General features: G+C 56.8%; 1 protein-coding gene across 2 annotated transcripts in view; it reads right to left on the bottom strand.

Annotated features, from left to right (window-relative positions):
* The window catches only part of SMG6 (SMG6 nonsense mediated mRNA decay factor), a 117,448-nt gene that overhangs the window by 59,600 nt on the left and 37,793 nt on the right, over positions 1–20,055 (bottom strand). For both annotated transcript variants that reach the window (XM_068415993.1, XM_068415994.1), the window contains exons 11-12: positions 1,734–1,850; positions 1,042–1,210 (exon numbers count right to left, since the gene is read on the bottom strand). In XM_068415993.1, the coding sequence (XP_068272094.1) occupies positions 1,042–1,210; positions 1,734–1,850 (286 nt within the window). The remainder of the gene's footprint in view (positions 1–1,041; positions 1,211–1,733; positions 1,851–20,055) is intronic.

Below are 20,055 nucleotides of genomic sequence, written 5' to 3'. Positions count from 1 at the left end.
TGAGTTCCTGCCCAAAGATGGGCAGCAGTTCACATGAGCAGGCAGCGGTCCCACACCGAGCAGCCGACAAACAGAAAACAGACTCCATCTCCACAAAATGAGGCCCAGAACTTCCTGTGTGAGATTTCCATTTCCTCAGCCAAATGAAAAAGAACTGGAGTAAGAGGCAATAAACCAGGAGAGCGGGACTGGACCTGACGCACGGAGCGGGGACCCATTAATGGTTAAGCCACTTTGCTGGATTACTCTTAATGCGCCTTCCCATCACCCTGGGTTCTGGCTCCTTTGGATTAACAATAAGACGTGATTTCAGGCTCTGGATCCGGAGTACCGGAGGCAGATGGAAAATCCTGCGGGAAAGCAGCTACGGAGCATGCTCAGACACTGCTTCGCATACTCCATACTTGGCCCGTTCGCTTGATTTTCTGTCCAAAAATATGCAAATTGCCTAGTCCGCATTATGGACTAATGGGCTGGAATCGGCCAGTTCAGAAAATTAACCCTTTTGTGTGTCGCAGGGGTAGAGACACGCTGTTTGTGACGAAGAAAGGAGGCAACTTTTGGAGCTCCAGGAACAAGCCAAGCTGCTCCAGGCCGGCCCAGCCTGACCAAGGTTGGCCTGATTCAGTCAAAAAAAGGCAATGAAACGCTCCTGCTGGAAATGGCCTTCCCTCGTGCAGAGAGGAGGGCCCTGCCCGTTCAGCAGAGCACGTAAAGGAGACGTATCCCAACAAAAGCAGACGCACATCCTAAGCAGAAGGTAAAATCCAGCTCACGGGACATTTTCTAACACATGGAAGCAAAAGGCACCCGCCAGGCCCCCTCAGAGCCACTTCACCCCCACCCACGCATCAATGAAGAAGTCACTGTGTCACCAAGGGTGACAAGTCCCCTCCCAAACATCCCCTGCACAGTGAATGACTCCTGGGCGCTCAGGTCAGAGTGCCGCAGCCAGGTGTAAGCGTAAGCGAGAGGCAAAGGTGGCACAAGGAGCCCAGGGAGGGAGCAGATACCAGAAGACAGACCAGAGGATGCACGTACTGTTTGGGGAGCTCGAGAGAGGTCGGAGGAGGATTCCAGGTGTCCGAGTGGCCAAGCATCCAGTCCGACCAGACCTTCACACTGGGGAGCAGCTCCTTCAGGTCCCGGGGCAAGGCAGAGACCTTGATGTCATCCTCCTTATCCTCCTGCTCCACCTCTTGTGGCTGAACTGCAAATACAAGATGTGAGAGCTGAGGCAGCTCACCGCAGCCAGGAGCCGGGCTCAGGCAGGGACAGGGGATGCACAACATGGATCCCAACACCCCACCCGCGGATGCACAAGGTGACAGCCACAACCCACAGCAAGCGCAAAGACAGATCTGTTCTCCCTACACGGGCTGGCCTGGGGGGCAAGCCGGGACGTCTGTGATCCCTTTTATTGAGGGCAGTGGGGTGCCAGTGCACCCAGTCACAGAGACAGGATCCCGAGGTTCCAGCGTTGGGATGTTTCCCAACAGCTCGCAGAAAGCCTGCTCTGCATTCATCTCTTTCCTCCAAACGTGTCTCTCTGCACACATCAGGGGCTTTCCTGCCAGATGATCCAGCCATAACCTGGGCAGAGCTTGGGACAGTGGGGAGAACCCAAGGGCCCCAGCAGAGAGGAAGGGGTGTACAAACCAGGGGAACAAGGGTTTGAACCCCACAGGGCTGCCTCGCGAGCAGCTGTGTGGATCCTGCCGGTAACCCCTTACCTGGCACGCACTCCCTCAGCAGGCTGGTGCACCTTCTCACCAGGAGGGCAAACATGGAGAGCCCCAGGGCCGTGGCCTGTTCCTGGATGACGGAGCGGCAGTCTTCAGAGACGTGCTCTAGGAGACAGAGAGAGGGTTCAGCAGGGACCAGGTCAGATACTCCATCTTGCTTTGTCCTCACAGCCTCGCTTTCTGCATCCCGCACGGGGCAGGGATCTCTGCAGGGGTGGGCGATTCCCCAGCTCAAACCTGTCCTGGACCCAACTGCTCCACGTAGTGGGGAAAAAAGGTGGTGAGGAGCCGCTCTGGAGTGGGAAGAGGCTCCACTCACACTGCCCACATCATGCCCGACATCACCTCGTGTGCTGAGCCAGCACTCAGGGCTCCCAGCACAGAAGCTGCTGCTTGGAGCTGATGCCTTCCCCCGAAGGAGGGGGGTATGTTTAAGTGTTAAAAGGGTAATTAGCTGCATGTTTGATCTTTGTCCCTGTTGGAGTTTTAACCTCAGCAGCTGAGGAGGGGGCTCCTCCCATTAGTTCACCAGTCACACAACAGCTTGTCAAGAGAGCTTAATTGAAGCTGTTACTCAAGGAGATGCCACACGACCACAGCTCTTCCAAACAGAGCCGGCTCCGGGCGAGAGCGAATCCCCTCGGCACATCTACACCCAGCCAGAAACCACTTCTGAGGCCGCTGAGAGCAGCGGGGAGCTGGCTCGAGGGAACTGCCTGGAGCTGGGCGTGGGTTACGTTTAGGGAGGCCGAGAGCCCCGTGGGGCACGCCAGGCTGCCCACGGGCAGCCTCTGCCCCCCGAATCCCCTCTGCCCCCCAAATCCCCTCTGCCCCCCGAATCCCCTCTGCCCCCAATTCACATCCTCCCTTGAGATGTAGGGGGGAGCTGGGGGCTTGCCTGGAGGGAGGGAGGGAAGCGCTGCAGGGGGAAACAGAGCTGCTGCCCAGGGGGACGGGATGCACCTGCATCGCTCTGGGGTTTCCTACCAGCCCGTGGCGTTCGCTCTGCGCAGGCATCGCAGGACCAGGGTTTCCAGCCCTCGACCCTGCAGACACGCAGCCCCCGTGAGAAAAGCTGCCGCAAGCCAAGCAAAGGATTCGCTCAGTGAACACAAATATGTAGGTACCGACTCCAAACCAGTGCCCGTGCGAGCAAAGCCCCAGCCGGGATGGGGAGGGAGAGCCCCCGCAGAGCCCCAGCTCCCAGTCTGCTCCCAGTCTGCTCCTCCTGGGCAAGGAGAAGGTGTTGGAAGCTGAACTCCCCTGATGTGGCAGACGAGGGATTTTGAGGAAAGGGCAAGAGGATTAAAGCGAGACATGGAGACCCCGTTCCAGCCTGAGGCACAGAGAACAAACATTGGGTTTTTAAGTGCAAATTATTTCAGAGCAATGGGGTGGGAGGTTAAAAACAACCAGAAAAAGACTAAAGCACACCTAGAAAAAATAGGAGGAAGATCTGTAGGCTTGATTTAACCAGCTCTTACAGCTGCCAATGAGTTCAGCACCCAACGGGGAGACCACCAAGGGTAACCCAGGGTGGCACCAAAGGCGCCTGGTAGCCAAGCGAGGGTGCTGCGTTGCCGGAGCCAGGACTGAGCTGATGCCGCGGAGCAATGGTAGGAAGCGCCGTACCACAGGGGCTGTCAGCTTTTGGAGGAAACATAAAACTAAAGATGTGACCACTCTGGGACAGTAAATCTCTTTCATGAAGCCTTTCCCACAATTAAGAGTGTTAGTCCCAGTGCTCTGGCCACAGTCCAGTTCAAGAAATCACAGTCGTCTTTCCCCGCACTCGGGCACGATGCTGCACTCTCTTCACCTCCTGTCTTAAACGGGCACACGGCAAGACCACGGTGGCCACGCTGCCACACCTCAGCCTGGCGAGTCCCTGGGGCAGGTGAAAAGCTCTGGGCATTTCAGCGAGCACCCCTGCACCCCTTTGGGTGGGCAGCACCCCAGGGGCTCCGGGCACTGTGCTCAGGCCAGACTCGCAGTCACCCCCAGACTGGGCTGGTACAAAAGCTAAGTCCTCCCCCTCCAAAAAAGGCTTCTGTGATGCTGAGGGTCGCACTGCCACAGCCCTGATGCATTTCAGAGATCGGCTCCAAGCGCCAGAGCAGCACTTGGTCACAGCCAGGCTTGGGGTACCAGGGCCTCAGCCCTTCCCACTGCCACCAGCAGCTCTTCTTGCAGGCTACAAATTCCCCATAAAACACGAAGCACTCAAAGAGTAAAAACGTTTCTTGCACGTGAGCTGTCACAGGTACAGCCACCCGCGACCCGCTCAAACCGAGCGCCACAGCCAAGCGCCATCACACATCCCGCATCGCTACACGCCATGTGCCCCCCGGCTCACACCCGGTTTACACAAAGCCGCTGAGCTCCGACGCACCGCAGCGATGCTCAGCGCCGGGACAGCCTGCAGAGCTGCCCGCCGTGCAGGTCAGAGGAACAGGACACCCACATTTAAGGGTGGGTTCCCCACGGTCCCAGCTCAGCTACCGTGGGCGCTGTCAGCTCATTACATTACACAAAACTCCCCGGTTCTTGAAAGTTCATTCCCCGGCCAAGCTTGTGAGTCTCATTTCAGGGAGGCTCCTCCAGCCCAACAACCTGCCAGGGAAGGACATGGCGCCCAGGTGAGAGCACGGTGGGTGCTTATTCAAGACCCCTGAATGTACACAAGCGCCTTGCCAGCCAAGCTCTTAAGAGCTTAATTGTAGGACAGAAGAGGAAAGCACCATAAATCAGAAGAAACTTTCTCTTTGTGCCTTTTCACCACTTTCCCGGGGAGGCAGGGAGCCTCGAGCCTCGGCTCTGGCTGAGCTGGGAGGAGACAGAAACTTGTGCGAGTGTTTTGAGCGATGGGCAGTAAGGAAACTAGCTCTTGGCACCCCCAGCAAGGTTTCTCGCCCACAGCACGAAGTGTCTGAGCCTCCCCTGGCACTAAGAGAAAAATACTTTGTAGAAGATATGCTGAAAGGGGGGTTGGAGCAACAAATCTGCTCTGGAGCCCACAGAGGTGACTTTATTGAAGTCTACCTGAAGGGAGGGTGTAGCGCAGTGGGAGTCGGCCTCTTCTCCCAGGCAACCAGCGATAGGACAAGAGGACACAGCCTCAAGCTTCGCCAGGGGAGGTTCAGGTTGGACATTAGGAAGAATTTCTTCTCAGCAAGGGTCATTAGCCATTGGAAGGGGCTACCCAGGGAGGTGGTGGAGTCACCATCTCTGGAGGTGTTTAAGAAAAGCCTGGACATGGCCCTTAGTGCCATGGTCTAGTTGCCATGGTGGTGTCAGGGCAATGGTTGGACTCGAAGATCCCAGAGGGCTCTTCCAACCTCATTGATTCTGTGATTCTGTGGGTGTCATTACCTCTGAGCTGAGCAACGGTCTGTGCTGCTGGTAACGCACAATGCATTAAGACACGAACTTCATGGGAAGAGATGTTCTTGGAGGCTGGAGTGACACGTGGGTGATTCCTGCCCCTGCAGCTGAACAGCACTAGTATAACCCGGGGACACCAGCTGCCACCGACCAACAGGAGCAGGCAGACAGATCCTGACTGCCCAGGTCAGGGCAAACCCTGGAATTCCCAGATCTGTTTCCGCAGACACACAGCGGGTGGGTGCAGAGGAAGCAGAACTACAGTGTCAGGTCCACAGGCAACCCCGCATCCCATCCCCGCAGGCAGGCACCAAAGGCCTGGTGCCAGAGACATTTTCAGGTGGCACCGATGGCAACCCATCAGCTAAAGCTGCCACAAACCCGCACTCCACTTCCTCCCCTGGAACCCCAATTAGGCTGTAATCAGACAACCCTCCTGCACTCACACCCAGCCAGGGCATGGGGCGGAGGCGGTCAGGCAGAGCACGGACAGAAATCACACGCAAAAGAAGTTGCCACGGGGCCTGAGGTGGTCAGAGATGTGGCTCCTCTGTGCCACCAGCAGCCACAGCAGGGATGCTCCGCAGGACATCATCCAGCGCACCACCAGCTTGTGCACCAACCACCACAACACGCTCCCCCTCCACCTTCTCCCCCTGCAACCAAGCGAACGTCCCTGTTAATGCCAGCATCAAACAGCTCCTGTCACCACGTCACCTCTCAGCTCTCGCCTGCGCAGCCACCCTGTGAACCAGCTCATCGGGGTTAGAAATGTCACCTTTCAGCTGTGCCATCGCCATCAAAGGCGCTGTGTGGGGGGAGACAAGGGTGGGTAAAGCTGGCACCGCTGCCTAAATAACTGCTTGTTAAACCACAGCTTAAGGTCAGGGCTTCAGGAGCTGCAGCGTTCGCAGCCACGCCTGGCTCCGGGTAACACCGTACCCTCGCCGTGCTGCTGTACCGACACACGGAGCCACGCTGCAGCCACGGCAGGGAGCTGAGCCGCCCCCAAAACCCACCTTCTGGGGGCTTTCGCGAGCTGGATCTGTGTCTCGGTCACATGTAGCCTCACATCAGCTATGGCACCACAATCTGAGGTGCGCAGGGCTAGGAAGGAGCAGGCAGAGTGTTTTAAAGCAGGAATGTCACCAAACACTTTGGAGCCTGAAACAGCAGCCTGGGTAATTTTGCATTACCCCACACTTCATCGGCTCGATTCGCCGCGAAGATCTGTCTTTTTGCACCTGAAAAATAACCCAGAGCCCTGCAGCCCTCTGCAAACCTCCCGGGGGGGTCAGGGCTCCAGACCAGCCAGCGGGACATGAGCTCTGACACTCGCCTTCGCAGGCAGGGTTTTGAGCACCGTGTTATTAAGCTTGCCTGACACCAGCCACTCCTAAGACCCTTTTTCCAGTTGGCTCCGACTTTAACTATCGGAGCTGAAGTTTCCATGCTGGGTGCCTGTCTCAGCCTGAATTCTTCCGGAAATCTTTAGCCAAAACAGTTCGGCTGCTCGTGAGAATGAGGCTAGGAAACAAGATAGAGGCTTACCCTCGTTAGAAAAAACACTTACAACCTTTTCCTTGAGCTAATCTAGCAACTGCAAATCCTGGAAAGGGGATCTGAGATGTTGTTGCAGAATAACCTTTTTAACAGAGAGTTTTCCTGTCCTACTAGAAATCTGTCCACGCTTGGCCAAGCTATAAACATCTGAAATGCAGCAGTTTTTCCATATTCAATAGGAATTCACTTCAGCAGCTAAAACCTTCTAAGATTTCACCTCCCTGAGCATGCTCCATCTCCCTACCTCCCCGACATCGAACCACCCTTACACCCAACCTGCGTTAGACTGAGCAGAACAGCTGCCCTGCTCCCATCCAACACGCGGGGACCTCCGAACAAATGTCCTTGTATTAGTCACCGCTGCTTGGTGCGAGCTGGAGATGGGACCCAGACTCCTCCAACCGGTGCCCACGCTATCTGCTCTGAAGCAGAGCCCAAGGGCGAGAGGAGGGATGGAAAAAATGGGAGCTGATGAGCATCGGGCTGCAAGCACAGAGACAGCAACCAGGAACCAGGGATGGGCAGGTTTTCTGAAGATCACGAAAACCCTCTGAGCTGCAGAAGAGTCCTCCTGTTTCTGCACACATAGGAAAGGGTTTTGTTTCTCCAGCTGGGTACTGCCTGCACGAAGAGCGCTGCTTTTTTACCAGGAGGCAGTTTCCTTTGCAGAGAGCCTGGGGAGTGGGGTGGGTTGGCCAGCACGGCTGCCGCAACACCCTCTGCAAGCATCTACCTGGGCTCTCAGCTGCGTCCACGCAGGGGCTGCGAGCTCTGCTCCGACCCAGCCGGCAGCAGGATCCGACCCAGGCTTTCTGCAGTCATCAATCTACCTGTTTCGCAGAGCGAAGGGTGCGTGGGGAGGGGGGAGAGAGAGACGGAGAGCACGGGGACTTTTGTAACGGGGAGAAATTTGTGTTTCTCTGAGAACATTATATTCATGGAAAACATAAACCAACTGTCGTCAAAGTCGTCTGAGCTCAGGAAATGGAGCGGCCGGGAGAAGGCTGCCATGTGGCCGGATGTTATGTATTTCTAATTAGTGCTATACATCTTTCAGCAGCGAGTGTCCTTTTGCTGGGAAACACAACGCGCTGCCCTTGTTATTGTAACTGTCAGAGAGTGCTTAAACAGATAATCTCCAGGAAAAGTGATAAACACATCCCCTCTCCCACTAGGGTGTGCAAAACAGCAGTGCCAAACCTCTCTTAGGGCAACGCCACCAGCCACAGGAAACGGGAATGGGAAAAGAGCAGGCGATGCACGGGCCGGCCGCCCGCCAGGAGAGGGGTCGGCCGGAGGAAGCTTCTCGCGGCCGCTCGGGTGCCATGTGCCGAAGGAAATCCTGCGAGGGACAACGAGGGCAGAGCGAGCGCAGGCCACGTGGCCTCGGCCAGGGGGGCACTCGTGGGGACGGGGTAGGGGGGCTGCAAGTGAGGGCTCCTGCTGCTCCGCTCCGAGCATGCTCTAGGCAGCAGTGGCAGCGAGCCACAGCCACCCCTGAGCTTGCAAGCAAGCAGCAGACATGCTCCTACACCCACCCCAGCTCACACAACACAAGGAGCGCTGAAGCTTTCACTGTTAAAACAAGACCAGCCAACAAGCGTTAGAGTCTCAAAGGAGACCAGATTCCTTTGATTCAGGCAACTGGACTGCTCTAGCCAAGGGTCGGGAGGACTCCAGCGAGACGGTTTCCACGTTGGCCGCCCCGTCCTAACCTGAGCCGCGGCTCCGGGCCGGGAAGCCTGGAGCGGTGCCGGCAGCAGGTGGCCCCAGCGCAGGCAGAGAGAGCAGCAGGGACGTGCTTTGCTCCCGGGGAGCAACAGCTGAACCCACCTTCCCCGGTGACACGGTAAAGGACCATACGCGAAGGCAATCAACCGACCGACCGGGGCTCTGGACACAATCCCAAGGATGATACAATGGGCTGGCCAGGGGCCGCGGGAGGTGGAGGAGCTCGGTGAGCGCGGGGCTGCGGGGAGCCGTGCCCGAGGCACCCGGCTGGTGCGTCAGCAGCTCGGCGGCACAGACAACTGATTCAGCAGCCGGCTGCTGCCCTGCGGGGAAGAAGACAGAGGCTGGTCACCTCCAAGCTGACACCACCTGAATGCAATGGGCTTGCTCTCTTATCGCTCAGACACGAGAGTGCTTTCCCTTTGAGTCACCCTCCGCCAGACACAGCGTTGGCAGGGCTACAGGGCAGCCCACCGCGGCGGGGACGGCTGCAGGAAGCGGGCAAAGAGAGCCACGCTGCCAGCCCAGCCGCAGGGACCGCACAGCACCGACAGGAATGGAAAGCAGCACAGCGAGGGGGATGCTCACAGCTGCGGGGCATTTCCCCGACACCCCCTCGCACAGGACCTGTGAGTCACGGGCACTCCCAGCTCTCCGCTGGGAACCGGCGAGTCACACACGCACTCATTTGCCCCTGAGAGAGCCTGGGAAGCTGGAGGTACGCGCTCAACCCTGGCTAATACCCTGGGAATGATGGGCAGCTTTCCTGGAAAGATGCTCCCCGCCTCAGAACGTGCAGGCAGCAGACACAAGGGCAGCCCCAGCCTGCCCGGCACAGCCCTGCGGCCGAGCTGAACGCCACCACCCGCAGCACACAGGGCTGAATCCCTCCCAAAGCGACCTCCAGATTGCAGGAGTAACGTGGATGTCCCCAGTCCACCTCCCTGTGCCAACCTCAAAGGCCCTGGGGAGGGGGGTCTCAGCCGCAGCACCCAGACACGCAGCAGCACCCAAATCCCAAAGCAGCCGGGGCTGCCCAGGAGCCCGTGGCTCCCTCTGCTCCGTGCTGAAACCCCGTCCTGTCCGAGGGAGAGAGGGAGGGAGGCCTAGGAGGTGAGGAATGCTGGGGGCCTGGGGAGGATGGAGCAGCTCTCCCTGTGGAAGCCATTAGATATTCAACACTTCATTTGTTTCCAGCCGTTCTGGACTGCAGCGCTGGGCTCTAGGACGGGAGGCTCTTCTCTGACGTAACCAGGAAGCAGCTGCAAAATTAAGGAATCCCTCATGACATCATAAAAAGGGTCGATGGTTTACAGGGGAAGGTATAAAAATTAATGACATATTCCCACCCGAAGCAGCAAGCCTGCCCGAGAGCCGCAGGGGAAGCCGTGCTCTGCCCAGCACGAAGGGGCTGCCTGCCCAGAACACCTCTGTGCTGCTGGGAGCTCACCTCCGGCTCTGACCGTCCCCCCAAGCCCAGGATCCACGCACAGGGCTGGATCCTTGCACCTGGGGTGTGATAACCAGTTCAGGATATCCTTCCTGACCCTGACAAACAGAGCTTTAGGCTGGGCAAGGACTTTAGAGATGACTTTCTTGCGTACTCAGGACTGGCCAGGAGTCACCGACAAAGAACATAATTTTGCAGTGACTCGGGGAGAGAGGGTTATTCATTTCCACAGAGGAAACAGGCATGTGCACAGTGTGCACAGCACCCCAATTTCTGCAGCCCTAGAAGGCCAACGGGTCCTGCAAGAGGAGGCCAGGGTGGTGGCACACTGTCCCTCCCCACCACACAACCCAGGCTAGGACAGAACGAATGACACTAGCCTTGAGGACAAGCACAGAGCCATTTCCACTTGAAAAGGGAAAAGGATAGTGGTTTAAAATTAACTGCAGCCTTTTCCAGGAAATATCAGTGGAAAGAAGCAGCCATTTTTAGAAATGTTATTCTCAGAAATTTCCTGAAAAGACCCATCAGTCAAAACACAGATTGAAGCCATTTCCACTTGCACTAAGCGGCGTTCGGAGCTCTCCCTCCGCGCTTGGGGTGCCTGACCCAGCTGGCAGGGCCAGGATCCTGCTCTGCACTCCCGGCCCCAGCGAGGCTGCAGGAGTCAGTTTTGGATGTGCATCACGCCATAAGCGTCAGAAACACTCCTGCTGCCCGGGGAGCCACGTATGTCCCAGCTTTCGCTGGTGACATTTGCACCGAGACACTCCAGTCCCAGGCAGACAGAGCGGCACAGTTGGGGTAAAGGCACCTACACAGTCTCACCCACACTGGCAAAGCCTGGAGAATCGCCGGAGAAGCTATTATTTCTCAGCACTGGCTTCACCAGAGCTGCTCCACGCAGGCGAGCTGACACCAGGACTTAGGACACAGGCACAGCAAGAGCTTCACTAGCCTCAAGGCTCTGCGCGATCCCCGGAGCCGCTGGTTCTGCTGTCAACAACTGACAGCAACACGAGTTTGACCTGTCTGGCAGCTGAAAGGCTGGCAAACCCGAAGGTACTTAACTCCTGGCTAGCTCGTAAGAAAGTATGTCCCTCCAAGCTGGGAGGCAGCTCATCAGCATGTATATAGCTCCAGACCAGCCTGGTACCAGCTGCCTCTTGCTGCAGAGGGAATATTGCTATAGAATCACAGACTGGTTTGGGTTGGAAGGGACCTTAAAGATCATCTAGTTCCAACCCCCTGCCACGGGCAGGGACACCTTCTACCAGACCAGGTTGCTCCAAGCCCCATCCAACCTGGCCTTGAACACTGCCAGGGAGGGGGCAGCCACAGCTGCTCTGGGCAACCTGGGCCAGGGTCTCACCAGCCTCACAGATGAGGATAGGATGCACAAGCAGGGTGGGACAGAGGTGGCTGCGAGGGGGAAAGGGTCCAAAGGCGAGCAGGGCTCGGTATGTGCGGAGGGCATCCGGACGAAACAGGGAACGCTGCGCTGAAAGGAGAAAAAATCAGGATGATGGAAACGCAAAAAGGCGTTGGGGGCACTGCAGTAAGGCAGCCTGATGCAAGAAAACCCCTGACAGCCCATCCTCTGTCTGCACAGATCTGTCAGCCCCTCCTGGAGGAGCCAGCCACACAGCCAGAGCCCTGCACCTCGCCCCAAAGGGCCAGCGAGGAGCCCACGCTCCCCCGGCTGCCCCGGGAGCCCGGCTCAGCGCTCCACAGCAGCACGGCAAGCTGCTACTAGCATCCCACCCAGGAGCTGCGTGCACCCAACCATAATTGTGTCAGATGTTATTTACAACGGGGGAGGAGGTGTGAACAGGGCTTCCCAAGAGATTTACTCCAGCCCCGAGTGAAATTTTACCAGGACAATCGCAGCAAATAAAAGGCAGCCTTTCCCACCCGCCCTCTCCCCGTGCTGGAGGTGGGCACGTCTGCGGCAGCGAACGCGAACAGACAGCCCGGAACATGCCTCCTCTGGTGTGAACCTCGGTGAGCGCTTCGAGCCTGGAGTAAAAGTTAATGAGAGAAAGCTCCCTGCAGACAGGCGCGTTCGGAGAAAGCAGCCTTTGATGGGGCAGGAACAGCGGAGCGCGGAGCTTCCGTTTCAGCACATTCACTCCTTCGCTGCTCTTCTTTTTACAGCTCCCCGAGGGACCTGCGCGCCAGGGGGTCACTTTGCAAAGCAAATGCCAAAACGTAAAGCAAAACTCGTGCCACCCCCTCCTCACAACTCCAGGGAGGCAGTAAGCCCCGGGGTCCCCATCGGATGCCTGCAGGTCTGAACCTCCTCCTCGCCTCCCGCTCCAGCCCCTGGCCACCTCCAGCGCCTGCCCCGTCCCTCCAGCCGCCGCGGCTGGTGGCAGTGGCACCCGAGCACCGGGACAGCCCTCCGAGGGCGGCACAGCCCAGCCGCTGTGCCCACAGCGAAGCTTACCTAACACTTTCCGTTATAAGACCCTGGGTTTAGCTCCTAAGAACTCTGCCAAACTTTAACCATTTAGGCTGAGATCCTTCATGCCAAAAGCTTTCTTCAAGCTAAATTTATTGGGAAAATTTCATCTACAAAGGTACAGCCATTTGCCAGAATGAGGTTAGGGAAAATATATTGTTCTTCTCAAGTTCAAAATTCTTCGCCCATTTCAGCAAAATCCCCAGCACCTTCACACCTCGGAGCAGGAACCAGAGTTTTGGCAGGGGACGGTGGCGGGGTCTGGGCATGCCTTCTGCCACCTCCGCCCACCCCTGCTGTGCCAAGGCGGGGGCCTACAGAAACCTGAGCGGTCACTATCAGACGTGCCACTGCAACCGAAGCAGCAGCTGTTCACGTGCTTGGATAGACAAGGGAAGAAGAAACGAAGCCAGGTGAGACACTGGAGGGGGAAAGGCAGGTAGAAAAGGGGTCTGAAGCAGCCCAAGGTGGGCGATAGCATAGCAGCCCCTTCTCCAGGCCCCCACGCTGCTCTGCTGGCACCATCAGTGGCTGCTCTCCACGTGTGCATGGAGGGTAACGGCCCCGCACGTCCAGCGCTCCTGCCGTGGCAGAGGCTTGTGCGGGGAATCTAGATTGAGGTGCCAGCTGAGGATCCCAGATGAGGCCAGGCTGGTTCCACGGGGGAGCTCGTTTTTCTAAAAACGGTGGGAATTACACACACTGACATGGTTACACAAGCACTCAACGGTCGGGAACACCAGACTTAGAGTCATCTATGCAACTTCAAGTTAACTCCATCACACTTACTCATTATAAGGTAGTCCTAAAGACATATTACTTTTTCTCCCCTCAAGTTACCAGTTTCAGGCAACACAGAGAATTAACAGTCAGCAGAGACCCTCCTGCAGAGCTTTCTGCTGTGCTGAACCACGCACGTGTTCGGTGAGGCGGAGGGCTGCAGGACACGGTAATGTTTTGGGGGTTAAGACGGCTCAGTGCTGTACTGGACAACTAGATCCTATCTTTGCCTTGGTCCTGAACTTCCAGGGGGATCCAGAAGTCACCTTAACCCCTCCTGATGCACGTGGTCAGTATTTGTGTGTCCCTCGCTTGTTGGCTGGCCACGGTGACACAGAGGGGGTGAAATCTGCAGGTGCTGGGCAACTCTGCTTTGAGCAGGAACAACGGCAGTTCCTGAAGGACTATGTTTTTAGGAGAACTCCATCTCCTGCATCGCAAGGTGTGCAGTCAAGAAACCAGAAAAAACGTTATTTTCCCTAAGCTCATTTTCACAGAATCACAGAATCAACCAGGTTGGAAGAGCCCTCTGGGATCATCGAGTCCAACCGTTGCCCTGACACCACCATGGCAACTAGACCAGGGCACTAAGTGCCATGTCCAGGCTTTTCTTAAACCCCTCCAGAGATGGTGACTCCACCACCTCCCTGGGCAGCCCCTTCCAATGGCTAATGACCCTTGCTGAGAAGAAATGCTTCCTAATGTCCAACCTGAACCTCCCCTGGCGAAGCTTGAGGCTGTGTCCTCTTGTCCTATCGCTGGTTGCCCGGGAGAAGAGGCCGACTCCCACTGCGTTACAACCTCCCTTCAGGTAGTTGTAGACTGCACTAAGGTCACCTCTGAGCCTCCTCTTCTCCAGGCTAAACACCCCCAGCTCCCTCAGCCGTTCCTCAGAGGTCAGACCCTCCAGACCCTTCCCCAGCTTGGTCGCCCTCCTCTGGACTCGCTCCAACACTTCAACATCTTTCTTGAAGTGCAGGGCCCAGAACTGGACACAGGATTCAAGGTGCGGCCTCACCAGTGCCGAGTACAGAGGGACGATCACTTCCCTAGACCAGCTGGCCACACTACTCCTGATAGAGGCCAGGATGCCATTGGCTGCCTTGGCCACCTGGGCACACTGCTGGCTCATGTTTAGCCAGCTGTCGTGTTAGAGGTACCACACAGATAGACATCCAAAGCCGCGATGCTTTAAGACAGAAACCAGGGAGTTTATGCTATCCACTTATTTGGACCTGAACCTTCTAGCCCGTCCTACGCTCCACGCGGCACCGAGCATGATGATAACACTTAATCAGCGACTTCTCTGGAAAACTCCCATGTGAAGGGAAAGGAATTTTACAAGTAAAAGGACAAGAGGAAAATTGAGCCCAGGATCTCTTTGCCACGTCATCATCTCGTCTATCACAGGAGGCCTTATCTGCATGACACCACACCTCGAGCGCGTGGAAGTGCTGCTGAGCGCAGGCTGCGAGGCTCTCGCTCTGTTTGGAAACGAGCCCTCGCAAGGGTCCTCGCGAGGATACGGCCAGATTCACCCACCCCACCTCTCGTGGCAAACGGGGGCTGTGGGCTGCTGTGGAAATTCAGAAAGAAATCTGCTGGGGGCAGTGCCACGCAAAGGGAGGTTCTCAGGTGTCGAGTGAGCAATTCCCTCCGGGAAGGGCTGAGACCACAGGCACAAACCCACAGCACGCAGAGGAACCACTCCAGGAAGTTTAACATCCGAGCCCCCATATTAGAAAATATGATCTCAGTGCTCCAACAACTTACACGTAGCCGGAGCCCTCAGGTCCCCAAACCCCGCACAGGCTGCAGCACGCACACACTCACACCGGCTACTGAGCCCCCCCGCCACGGGACTCCAACTGAAAAGCCTTAACTTCTACATTCATTAACAAGCATAAGACATAACGGTTTTATGCCAAATTCCTCTTTTCCCCTGTGCTTTGAGATAGGATTGGCATGACCGGCGAGTTCCCCGCCGCTACCGGTGCTGCGCCGTTCCCAGCAAGGCCGTCTGCAGGGAGAGGCTGTGCCCGAGGGCGGTGGGCTCGCGCCGGGTGCCCCAGCACCCCTTTCGTTTGCCCCCTGCCCGGAGCTGTACGGCTCCCATGGAGCCAGCGCCGCGCCGTTTCCTGCAGAGATTTGAAAACCTGTTGCAGTTCCAAAGCGAGCTTCGATTTCACTGTGACCAGCAGCTCAGAGACTCGTAGTTACTATACAGCCGAATAAAATATTTTTTCATAAATTTAACGCCAGCATGTCTGTGTTTGGAAACTTTGAAAATCCATGTTGTATGGTTTACTGCACTGGAAAAGGTGCCAACAGAGTTTCAAAGGAAGGGAAGTGTATAACTGTTTCCTTTCAAATGCATTTTCCAATGGGATCCATTGAGGGAAAAGGCTGGAACTAACTAAAACATTATTAAAAACTGTTATGAAAAGAGACAGAGAGATGGAAAAAGATAGACAAAAACTCCAATACCCAGCCGAAAGGGAGGGAGGGAGACAGGCAGCAAGAAAGGGGATATGGGCAGAAAGACACTTTGGGTGGGGAAAATGGGGCGAGACGGGGAGTTTTAACTGGCAGTCACCCTTCGTGGTTTCATATAGCTGCAGATCAATCGATCAGGATTTCAAGTGCTGCTGGCCCGGTGGCACACGGCGAACCACAGAGCTGGCTGCAAGCGCAGCGCTTGCGAACTGCTGACCTTCAGTTTTCAAACCAAAAATATTCTTTGGGAAACAGTTACACCAGGTTCCAGGCAGGGCTGCCAAGCAAAAAACAAGCGCTACTAACCTGAAGGAACAACGCCCCCCACATCCCTTACACCAAAGCAACAACCAGGACTAGTAACCTGAAGTAACTCCCCGCTCTGATTCACCCGGCGGTACCCGAGCTGACAAGCGTGCAGGGGCTGGGCTCTGCCCCACGCCCTGAGTGGAGCGGCTCGTCCTCCAATCGCCGACACCAGCCGGGCGCAGGCATCGCCCCTCACACCGCTCCCGCTCCGCCTGGCCACGTTCAAGCTCTTCTAACCAAAGTCTATAAATACCAAAGCGAGCGGGTCCGTATAGCGCAGTTCCAGCCCGGGTCCAAACCCACCACTCCAGCTCCAAGCACAGCCCTGTGAGCAAAAGTGGAACAGAAAGGGGCTGAAAAACATACATTTTGTCAAATATTTCAGTGCCCTGGACATCAGGAGGCTGCCAGGGTCGGGGCCGGATCTCTGCTGCTCTGCCAGGCTTCAAAGAGCCGGGCTGGGGGTGGGCAGAGCTCGGCGCGCGCCTGCAGAGCTCCAGGCCTGTGGTTCCGCGGGGTGTAGTAACCGTGGGCTGTAGCACACATGTCGAGGGATGAGGGGAAAAAAATAAACAGACAGACAAAAGAATGAGGATGCTCTGCCAATTCCAATTGTGCAGCTTTTATTTTAAATGCTTATCAAGCTGAGAAAGAGCAGAGTTCTTGGAAAACAAGGTTTCCTTTCTTCCCATGCCAGTGTCAAACACCCTCAAGGACGGGTACAGCCCAGGCGCTCGCTGCCGGCCGCCCTCTCCGCAGCAGCCGCCGGCCCATCCCACCCGCCTCGGGCCGGGTTTGCAACTAACGGCCCTGGTGTTTCTGGTAAAAAGATCTCTGTGATTTTTATTTTTCTTTTTTATTAATCTCCAATCTGGCTCGGTTCAAATTATGGCCAATTACCCACCAACACTTCTGGCTAATAAAATAAAATTTTTACGGGCCCTAATTACTGCTTTCGCTGAACTGCTCTACAGGAAGCCGAAGGGCTGCGGCTCTGCAGACGGCGGCAGACAGCGAAGCGAAGCGCCCGGGAGCAAAGCAGCGAGTGACTCAGAGACGAGCTGCCGGAGGGGGAACCAGCGCTGGAGCGGGAGACGCATCCGTTCATACCGACCCGTCCCCGTGCGTACGGCTGCAGGGACGGCCGTCAGGTCCCCCCGTCACTCGCAGCACCCGCTACCTGTGACGCAAGGCTGTTCCCGGGGGGGCTAAAGCGACGGCCGCAGCGCTCTGCCGAGGATCTACGGACACGAACCGGCGCGTGAATTCTATCTGGAAATGGCTGCATCGATCACGTGCGGCGGAGACGGAGCCGCCTCCCGTCGCGGCTCGGGGACCGGCCGTCGGAGCGGGGGGATGTAGGGACAGAGTGGGGGGGCTTCTCAGCCCACCTCCCTTACAAACAGAGTTAATTGAAGGGGAGAAATAGCAGAAAGGTAGAAAATTCCTCTGAAAACATGAAGCATCCAGCCTGCTCCCACTCCCCAGCACAGCCCCGAAGGGTTCCCCGAGCACAAAACCCACGCAGGAACCCACCGGGCGACTGCGACCCGCAGCCAGGCCCTCCCGGCTGGCCACCGCGCCCTTAACCCCACCGCTCTGCCCGGGGAAAGCGGAGCCGCTGCTCCCAGCCCGGCCGGGAACACCCTCGGCGGCAGCAAAACCGCGGGCCCGTGGCACGCTGCCGGCCCACGCAAGCCCGGGCTGCTGGAGCCTCTCGCAGCCGAGCTGCCACGCAGGTATCCAGGCTCAGCTGGGGAAACGCGCCTCTGCGAGATTGATTAATTTTTTTTTTTCCTTTCTTAACCAGGATTACTTTAATTTTCAAGGCCTAATGGAGTCCAGCTGTGATGGGGAGGCAACGCTGCCGTAGTACAAAGACAGACCTTTACACGCTGGTGCAAACTCGTACAACGTTCAGCGCACACGCACACACACAAAGCCCTATAAAAAGGATGCACTGCAGCAGGATATTTTTAGTCTTGACAATACAGCACTAAAAATATGACTTTGCTAATACATCACTACAGAAATATTCCCAGTGTCCATTCAGAAACGGTTTAAAACATTTATTTTTGTTTCCTTTTGCAATGGTCAGAGAGGAGGGAGAAAATAGAAACTCATTGATAAGAGGAAACGAGAGAGACATGAAAAATTGAAAACTACCTAAAAGCTCATGGAGAGGTTTATTTTATTAGTTCTTAATAAATATCTTGCAGATTTCCTCAGGAAATACACCAGATCACATGTAAAATAGTTTGGTACTGATGTCAACTGTGTCAGCATATGAAATCTATTAGGGTGAAGCCACAGCAGGGTGATCAGCGTGCTGAAAAACTGCACGGCACCGAGGCGAAGGGGGGCGGGGGGAATCTCACGGCCCTTCCAAATTCTTCGAGAGGTAAAAAAGTCAGCCAAGACGCAGAGAGAGAGAGAGGGGGGAAAAAAAAAAAAGATCCCACATCCTGCTTTGCGCTGCCAGCAATGTGAAGTGCCCAGAGATTAATTCTATGTCTGGCCTGGAAATGTGACTTTAAAGCATTGGAGGGAGCGGGGAGGAGGAGGAGGAACGAGAAAGGCCAGGCGAAGCGGGACTGGCACGGTGCCACCGGCCCCCCCAGCCCTTCCCGAGCCGTGTCCCAAGGCAGACAGCAGTAACCCCCCCTCAGCCGGCAGCTCCGGCGCTGCCAGGGCCTCGCACCAGCTGGGGCGCGTCTCCCGCTCGCCGCGCAGATGGACCCGAGAGCATCACTTCCGCCTCTCCCGCTTTTAAAGACACACAGAGCCCATGTGGCGGCGTTTCGCCGCTCCCCGCCACGGCCCCGAGCGCGGTTGGGGCCCCCCGGGCGGGATGAGCCCCGTTCCCAGCACCAGGCATGAGCTCTTGTCAGACCTTGGCTCCCCGGGCCCCGCTCTGAAGGGTTTGTGCTGTTCCCAACCCGCCTTCGGCAGCCGGCGCCTCCTCCTCCATCCCCGTGCCATCACCCGGAGCGCAGGCGCTGCTTACGCAAGGCTGCCCCGCTCCGCTCCCGGGCCCGGCCGAGAAGCACCGGGAGTTCAGCGAGGCAGGGCCAGGGGACCGCACGTTCCCGGGAGGGACGGGAGAACAAACCCCACAGCTGGAACCGTCCCTATAGGGCATCTCCCTCCCACCCCACGGCGATGCGCTCCTGAATGCCTCTCGTCCCACACGGGACCCGAGACGCACGCCGGAGATCCACGCCAACCTCAGGGACAGCGACAAATCACTCGTGCCCTCTCAACGCTGCCTACAAGCCAGCCCTACGGCCACGTTAACCACAGCCACTGAGAGCAACGTCAATCAGTGTGAAAAATGACCCTTCAATTAGACAAGGGCCACGTACCTTCAGTGCTGTCACCCAGCCAGGGTTAAACTGCCCCGGTCCATACCGGCTGCGAAGCTGGACTGGGCATCACGTTAGCCAGGGTGACTCCTGAAGGTCAGGCTCAACAAGTCCTGGCCTTCACAGAATCACAGAATCAATCAGGTTGGAAGAGCCCTCTGGGATCATCAAGTCCAACCATTGCCCTGACACCACCATGGCAACTAGACCAGGGCACTAAGTGCCATGTCCAGGCTTTTCTTAAACACCTCCAGAGATGGTGACTCCACCACCTCCCTGGGCAGCCCCTTCCAGTGTCTAATGACCCTTTCTGAGAAGAAATGCTTCCTAACTGCCTTCCTCCTGCCCATCAATCAGCATGGGCAGAGCCAGCATCATGCTTCAAGAACCTGCTGTATGGTTCTTGGCAGACCCTAACCAGAGAAAAGAAACGATCTTCACAGGTAAACCCACGTGGGGTCACCACCCAGCTGCAGATGCACTTGAGAACAGCAGCACAGCCTTGGTTGTGCTGCCATTCCCCATCTCAGCACTAAGGCAAGAAGAGATCCCAACAAGGGCGCACGTTCCCCAGCTGAAGCCCCCCCCAGCACCCAACTCACCGCAGGACCACAGCAGAGAGAGGCAGGCCGGAGCTGGCGGGGGCCGAGCCCACGGGGCAGCCCCGGGGGAGGAAGCTCCCCTCACCGAGCTGGCACGCTGCACCCGAACCTGCGCGGGGCACGGGGCGGGCAGCCCTCCCCGCCTGCACCTGGCAGGCTATAAAAC

This window comes from Nyctibius grandis, chromosome 18, assembly GCF_013368605.1.
Source record: "Nyctibius grandis isolate bNycGra1 chromosome 18, bNycGra1.pri, whole genome shotgun sequence".
NCBI classification, from domain to species: domain Eukaryota; kingdom Metazoa; phylum Chordata; class Aves; order Nyctibiiformes; family Nyctibiidae; genus Nyctibius; species Nyctibius grandis.
Note: the sequence above shows the minus strand (reverse complement) of the source record. Positions and strands in the feature narration are given on the sequence as shown.